General features: G+C 37.7%; 2 protein-coding genes across 2 annotated transcripts in view; both read right to left on the bottom strand.

Annotated features, from left to right (window-relative positions):
* The window catches only part of HELRODRAFT_158856 (hypothetical protein), a gene marked incomplete at both ends in the record, with an annotated part of 5,794 nt that extends 1,882 nt beyond the window's left edge, over window positions 1-3,912 (bottom strand). Inside the window, 3 exons of the mRNA XM_009010822.1 lie at window positions 2,367-2,675; window positions 2,770-3,369; window positions 3,723-3,912. Of these exons, the coding sequence (XP_009009070.1) occupies window positions 2,367-2,675; window positions 2,770-3,369; window positions 3,723-3,912 (1,099 nt within the window). The remainder of the gene's footprint in view (window positions 1-2,366; window positions 2,676-2,769; window positions 3,370-3,722) is intronic.
* Window positions 3,913-4,204: 292 nt separating this feature from the next.
* On the bottom strand, window positions 4,205-7,901 carry HELRODRAFT_158855 (hypothetical protein; the record flags this gene model as incomplete). Its single annotated transcript, XM_009010821.1, has 4 exons — window positions 4,205-4,557; window positions 5,068-5,377; window positions 6,428-6,662; window positions 7,870-7,901. The coding sequence occupies 4 exons, from the start codon at window positions 7,899-7,901 to the stop codon at window positions 4,205-4,207; spliced, it is 930 nt and encodes a 309-aa protein (XP_009009069.1).
* Between the last annotated feature and the right edge of the window lie 561 nt (window positions 7,902-8,462).

The following is an 8,462-nucleotide window of genomic DNA, read 5'->3' as shown; positions in this document are numbered from 1 at the left end:
ACACATAATTGAAATAACAAACGAGAAATCATAATACATCGCACAGAAATAAGATTAAAATTTGGTCATAAACAGAAAAGTAATCGATTCAATATAACGAAAATACGAAATAATATTTAGAACATGTCGACTAAACAGAAAGAATTGATCAATAATGCATTACAATGAAAATAAATGAGTTTTCAGTTTCTTCTTGAAATCACGCAGGTTTAGGTCCGGATTTCTGAGAGCAGCAGGCAGGTTGTTCCAAACAGTTGGTCCAGAAACAGCAATGTTACGAGAGCCTATACGGAGACTCGTTGGGATCAACAGCAGGTTTGAAACATCGGATCTCAAGTGTGTTCCAGATGCTTTTGAAGATCTCTTTTTGAACCTGTCAGACAAATAAGATGGAGCTAGACCGTAGATAGACTTGTAGACAAGTGTTGAAATTTTGAACAACACTCTTTTGTCGACGGTTCCTTCAATATTGGAGACACATGATCGTATTTTAGAGCTCCAACAACAACTTTTTCGGCTCGATTCTGTATTGATTGAAGTACAGCCATGGATCGATCAGGTAAGTCATAAAACAAACTGTTGCAATAGTCGACGCGTGAGTGCACAAATGCATGAACCAACGTCTGCAACGTGGATGTATCTAAGGGTCGTCGAATTTGATTGATTTTCCTGATTTGAAACATGCATTTGGCTGAGAGCTTTTTAATGTGTTGTTTCATTGACAAACCTGAATCAATCATGAAGCCCAGATTAGCTGCTGTCTGACAAAATCGGATGACCTCATCATTAACAGTTATTGAATTTATATCTATTCTTGAAAGTTGCTGCCATGTTCCAATTGGTAAAAAAACAGTCTTGTTTTGGTTTAGTTTTAAACCATTGTTTTGCATCCACTTATTGACCCCAGACAAACATTTAACCAGTTTGTCCAATTCTGATTTAAAAGAATCTGGCCTGCTCGTAACAATAATTTGCAAGTCGTCCGCAAAAGCATGACCTGAAAAACCAAATGATTCTATTATTTTTAGTACTTCAGATGTATAGATCAGGAATAGAATAGGACCTAAAACCGAACCTTGTGGCACACCAGACAGCATGACATTAACCTCAGACAATTTACCACCGAATGATACCCGTTGTGATCTACCTACCAGATACGACTCAAACCACCTCAGAACAGCACCAGAGATTCCAAAACTGCAACGTAGTCTTGTTAAAAGTACTTTGTGATCTACGCAATCAAATGCGGATGACATATCAAGAAAGACTAGCCACATTTTGTTCATCAATTGCCCCGTACACTTCTGAGAAAACTTGCAAAAGAGCAGTTTCAGTCGAATGGTACTGACGGAATCCAGATTGATATTTCGGCATTAAATTGTTATTGTTCAAGTAACTGAGTGTTTGCCTGGCAACCACACGTTCGATAATTTTGGATAGGAAAGACAGATTAGAAATTGGTCTGTAGTTCCCAACATCATTTTCGTCTAGATTATGTTTTTTCAGCAGCGGAGTTATGATAGCATGCTTGCAGCCAGAAGGAAACTGTCCCACATTTAAACTGCTGTTTATCAGGTCTGCCAAAAATGGTGCGAATAGTTTTATAAACTTTTTTAATACGTGGGTAGGTATTACATCTTGTTGACACGACTTTGTAGGTGAGTTTTGAACTAACTGTATTACCTCCCCTTTAGAAACCATAGAAAACGTTGAGAACAAACTATTATTGACATCTGATTGGAATTCTGCCAGGCTCGGTTGAGCATCGTTGTTGGCACTATCTCTCAGCTTGCTTAACTTTTCATTGAAATAGCACATAAATCAATCAGGTGTTAGTTTATCCATATCTGAGCAGGATTTATCGTTACGACCCCTACAGAGAATGCTGTTCACAACCCGCCAAAGATTTTTCGGTTTCATCTTATTGTCATCAACAATTTTTGTCCAATACTGACGACGTTTTTTAGAGAAAAGTTCCGATTTATTCTTCAAAGCAGTCTTCCATTCATCTTGATGAATCAACTGTGAACTTTTTCTGTATCTTCTTTCCATTTTTCTGCACAAACGCTTGGCTAACCTGCAATCATTATCAAACCACGGAGCCATACGAACGTTATTGGTGGTCACTGCACGAATAGGGACAACTTTATCAGCAATAGATTTTAACTCGTTGTTATATAAATGCAATTCCTTGCCTACCTCATTGCTTTGACATGATTTGGAGAGTGGAGATTCAAGCACGAGTTTGATGAAGTCATCAACATTCATCTGATTCCACATTTTAGAAACTTTTTTAATTCCAACCAAATATCCTCGAGTCATCGACAGTTCAGCCCAAATAAAACTATGATCAGAATAAATTCCACTTGGATGGACTAAACAATCATGAACTGGAAAATTCTCGGAGGTTACTATCAAGTCTAGTGTACCACCACGTAAATGTGTTGGTGCTTTTACACGATTGATGAGTTGAAAATTATCGAAGATATCATTTAAATTAGCAGCATAAGGATCATTCGTCTTTTCAACGTGCACATTGAAGTCGCCGGTTAAAATAATTCGAGAACTGAGTACTGTAATGTTTTCCAGAATAGAAATCAGTTCTTTAAAAAATAATCCAGACAGCTGTGCAGAACCCGGTCTGTAAATAGCGAGCAAAATAAACTCCTGACTAACTTCAAATAAAAAGATAAACTTCAAATGTGGTAACTGTAGGTAAGGCTATTTTTTTACATTTTAAACATAGACAAAAAAATATTATCAATCCACCATGGAGAAGGTCGTGATCTCTTACAAAATCTACAAAGCGGTAACCAGGAGGAGTAGATAACGTAATGGATGGATTTTCTGATGAACCATGCCATGATTCAGTAACAACAAAAATATCCAAACCATCACTGATCAAATCATAAATGATGTTGTACTTTAAGCCAATCGATCTTATATTTAGTAAACCCAATTTTATTTTAACCACACAAAAGTTATTATTAGTCCGATCATTTTTAATTCCACCAATATTTCTACCAACAGCACCACCTTTCATTACATTGTTATTACCTACTTTTTTAAGATCATTAAAACCACCACTTTCATTACGATCATTACCGGTACCATTTGTTATTACGCAATCACTACCATCATCTTTACCACAACCATTTTTACCAATAACGTTCAGATCGCTTCCAGTACCACAGACCATCGAATAACCACCACCATCAAGACCATGACCATCATTACAACAACCAAAATTAACATTATCATTTAAATCATTGCCAGTGCCTTTCATCATTAAACATTTATTACCGTCGAGAGATGATTCCAAATAATCGTCATCAATAGCCCCAAGCGTCAGACTGCGAACACCAAAATCTTCACCACCAACAACATTACTATTATTATTCAAATTAAAACTAACATTTTTTATGTTAAAATTGCCACCACCATCTTTACCACTAACTCTATCACTTGCACTAATATGACCATAATTTTTAAAATCATTAACATTACAATTTGATATCGAATATTTTCTAATATCATCACCACGGCCATCATCATACCCACAAACATTACCAACAAAACTACTACTACCAATACTCTTTGTCGTCAGAGAGTCACCATGAAAGCCATCATCACCACCAACATCATTAGTATTCGTCAGTTGAACACCTAGGTCTGTCTCTGAGTTACCGGAAATTTGACCACCCTCCATTTGCCAACCTGACCTCTTACACGGTATAAAAAACCCTTGTCAGAAGCTTCCAATGCCCTTGCCTCCTCTATCTTTGACCTCAGTTCCTTTTTCTGCTCTGGGGAGAGATCGTGACTGAGTCCGATGCGACCCAGGCTGACATCAAGCGATTTTAATTTAGAGACGTTTTTAATTATCATGTTTTTTATGTCAACACTATCCATTTTCAAAAGCAGCGGTCGGGTATGATCGTCTGATTTTTTTTCCGAGTCTAGTTAGATGAACTAGGTTAGTATCAACTCAACAACATTATTAGACAGGTGTTTCAGAATTTTCATGACGTCCACTCGATCACTGCCACTCTCAGGCAAATGAAATATAATTAAATTATTTTCTCATTCCTTGATTTGTTTAGCATCATTTATTGTCGTCTGGACTGTTTTTACTTCAGCCTTGATATCATCAGTGTGTCCTTTAATCTCGCGACTGACGATATCTGCAAATGATACTTTCATATCATTCTTTCAAGATGTTCAATTTACAACGAAAAACATCAGAGCTCTCAAGTTGGTTTAACTTTTCTTTATTACTTTCTATTACTGCGTTGATATTCTCGAGCTCAGACTTTATATTTGCATTCAAATCGTTCAATGTGTTGAGTTTGTTGAAAACATCTTTTCTGAGAGAATCGACAGAGCTGGTCAACTTTTTAATGTTAGGTCCCAGACTTGAGCATCTATCACAGAACCATCTGAGGTTGGTGCTGGAATCCAAGAGGTTGCAAACCTCTTCAGGGATTGAAACACAGTTCGCATGCGCAAAGTACTCACACTGAGAACATTTGACAGCCTTCCCCTGACCTTTCGCCTCTGAACATTGCAAACATTTATTTTTATTCATTTTCACCAAAAAACAGTTTAACTTTCAATTTATAATATTGAACGTTAGAATCTGAGTTAATGTTCGTACATAACACTCCTCGATATAAATATCACAAAAATTACAAAAACGCAGAGAAAATCAAATACGGCTAAACCCAACGTAGCGAAAAAATATTGTATGTATGTATGTATGTATGTATGTATGTATGTATGTATGTATGTATGTATGTATGTATGTATGTATGTATGTATGTATGTATGTATGTATGTATGTATGTATGTATGTATGTATGTATGTATGTATGTATGTTAAAACCAAAACATGATGAGTGACACTGAACCGTCAAACATCAAGTAACAAATGGATTAACACTTTGATTTGTCGTTAATTGCACATGTCGGCATTCAGTTGGATATTTTCAAGCACACAGACACGCAGGAACCGCTGCAACAAGCACGAAATGTGGTTGGTTGCAAAAAACAGTTCCCTGCTGTCACCTGATCTGACACTGATCCTTTTGCCTATTTCCTTAAGAAATTTAAGGGTGTTGGGGTCCATCGGGCCGAGAACCTCGATGCATATTGGCAAGAATTCCATCGAGGGGAGGGCACTCCCATATTTTTTCATTTTCTCGTCCGCTGCCCTGGCCGCGGCCAAACCGCATTCTTTACTTGTCAGGTTTACGTAACGTTCGGCGAGGGTGCCAGGGACCGTAACATCCCACGCCAAACATCTGCCGGCTCTCCAAGGTATTAGCGTGCATCCGTCCGGTCGCCTACCATCATGCGCAGAAATGCCGGATGGTTCCTTGAGAACCGGGATTGAAGCCTTGGAGAAGAGCCGACAAATGTAATCGTTTAGCGCTGAGTGACGTAGTTGACGGCCCCCACCCAGGCGACAAACCAAACCGTGGTGCCCAAACTCGTTCGCCTCAGCGCCACATCGGCACGTGTATTTATTTTGAATGACCAGGCCAAGTCTGAAGCCAATGGCAAATCTTACAGACTCGTCGTCAATCCTGGTGCCCACAGAGGTGTTAGGCCACGATCTCAACCACCCACAGCTGGCAACGCTGGACATGGCCAACAAACGAGCGGTGGAAAAGTCGTCGCCGCATGAAGACAACAAATTTTGAAAGATTTTTTTATATTCTTCGTTCAAAATTTGGACGTGCGTACGGTCCCCCGGGGCGGACGCTGGGGGAAGAATATCGCGGCAACGAAAAAACCGGTGGAGCAGGGAAGACTGTAGGTCGAGAGTGGCAGCGGCAGAAGAATTATAAACGACGGGAGCCAGCTGAACCACGCTAAGCAACCCCAGCCCACCAAATCGCACCGGCAGCTGAGCCTGGGACCAACCACTGTCGGTCACTTGAACATTGCAAATCGACGACAGGGCGGTGCGCAGGGCTCCGTCAAATTCGCCCAATTAAAATCAAATTAATATGTATGTATGTATGTATGTATGTATGTATGTATGTATGTATGTATGTATGTATGTATGTATGTATGTATGTATGTATGTTTTTATTGTTTATTGTTTATTGTTTATTAAATTGACAATAGTTTTTATATGTTGCTTCTAATTAACCTTTTAATTATAATATTATTATTGCAATTTTTACTGCTATTGAACTCATATTACCATGATTACCGTGGTCAATTGTTGTTATTATTATTAATTATTAATTTTAAGTTCCGAGGGCATCTCACATACATAATATATACACAACAGTTTGGTTTATCGTCTGGGTGGGGGCCGTCAACTACGTCGCTCAGCATTAAACGATTACTTTGCCGGCTCTTTTTCAAGATCTCAATTCTAGTTTGGAAGGAACCATCCGGTATTTCAGCGCACGATGGTAAGCGCCCCAATGGTTGTACCTTTACCTCTTGGGTAGCCGGAAGAAGTTTGGCGTGAAACGTTTCGATTTTTAGCACCCTTGCGGAACGCTACGTAAATCTCGCATGTAAGGAATGTGGTTTGGCCGCAACCAGCGGACGAGAAGATGAAAAAATATAAAAACGTCCTCCCCTCGATGAAATTTTTGCCAACATGCATCGAGATTCTCGGCCCTATAAATCCCAAATTCCTTAAAACAATATGTAACTTGATTAGCGTTAGATCAGGTGACAGCAGAGAACTATTTTTGCAACGAATCCCATTTCGTGCTTGTTACAGCGGTTCCTGCGTGTTTATGTGACGGAGAATATTCTGCTGAATGCCGAGACTTGTGCAGCTAACGACAAATCAAAGTGTTAGTCCAATTGTTACTTGATGGTTCAATGTCATACATGCATACACACATACATGCATGCACAACACAGGTTTTGTACGCAGTAATAACAATCGAGCAGGATTGTTGTAAGTGCTGACTCGACAAATGGCGCAAAAATAAATTAAGAAATCTTCACTTGTTAGATGTCAATTTTATGATTGAAATTGTAAAATTTAAATGTGCTAACACGAAATTATTAAAATAATTGTTGCAAATTATTATTTTTTAATCTTTGGAACAAAACTGATAAAATGGCATATCAAAAACCATTAACTTAATCTATTTATTATTATGGATATGTTATAATGGATTTCGAAAAGGCGAGTTAGAATGCAATAAGCACCATATTTCCAATCCACAAACTATTTGGTTGTTTATTCCACCTTGGACAATGCCTCGGGCGTAAAGTGCAGAAGAAAATCTTACTACTGCATATACAGCATATTGAAAAATGAAAACATACAATTATTCTTAAAAAGGCTTCGAACTCTTTCATTTGTTCTACTACTGCATCAAGTCTTCCCTGCATTTGGAGTCCTAAGTGAACTTGCCCAGATGTTGTTAAAGAGTGTACGAATACTGGGAAGATAATTATATTGGTCGGGGTCGTGAAAAACAAAATCGTCAAGTGACACCGAGATTTCTAGTGACTTTTTGGAATGTTCGCGGTCGGGTGCATGGAAACCTGCCACGAAGAAATAACTCAGTGGATGGGTGGCATCATGCATTTCTGCATTCTGCTGGTTGTCACCATCCGAATGTTTACAATCTTATTGATCACTTCCGCAAAGAACAGGAGTTTACTGAAAACAAAATTGCTCAGTACAATGCAGGGGAACGAAACAAAGCTGCCAGCAAATCCAAAAATCTCAAAATGAACACACGTCTAACAACAATATTGCTGATTTATCACCATGGATATATATATATAATATCCATCATGCTTATTACACCATATCACGAATGGAATTTTTACGTCACATTACATATAGTTTGACTTCGTAATTTATATTTTTAAAACCTCTTACGAATTAGTTTAATATAATCTATCATTTTGTTAAACTTTGTTTTATTCTTGTATTTTTTGAAATTTATTTCGGAAAACTAACTTATAACTAATGAATTTGTTAAGATTTACGTCTTGCAAACTTATTTATAAAAACATTCACGCTTTTATTTTTTTTAAATTTTAACAACGATGCCATGTTGCACTAGTTCGTCAGTGTTTCGTCTTCACGCAATTTTGTTGTGCGCGATTTTTACGGCGCGATTTTGTCATGCGCGATTTTGTCGGTGTAAGTACATTTTAAAGCTTTCATCCAATTGTTTCACGTAATTAATCTTGCAATAAAATGATCATCCGTCCAAAGGATGGCCTTTGATGTTTTCTAGATTCGTTTTATCTTTTTAACGTTTCATCTATTATTTCCAAAGAGTGCGCTGTACGAGTGCTTCTATTTTCACTTCTTCATTAGTCTTTCTTTTTTTTTTAATTTTTTTTAAACTCAACATTGACAGACTGCTGTAACGTGCAAGTTGAAAATGGATTAAACTTTTGAAATGGGGGAAAAGGAAAAGAATACAAAAATAGAAAATAAAACTTTCAAATTCTTG

The sequence above is a fragment of the Helobdella robusta genome (assembly GCF_000326865.2).
Source record: "Helobdella robusta unplaced genomic scaffold HELROscaffold_1, whole genome shotgun sequence".
In the NCBI taxonomy this organism is placed as follows: Eukaryota; Metazoa; Annelida; class Clitellata; order Rhynchobdellida; family Glossiphoniidae; genus Helobdella; species Helobdella robusta.
Note: the sequence above shows the minus strand (reverse complement) of the source record. Positions and strands in the feature narration are given on the sequence as shown.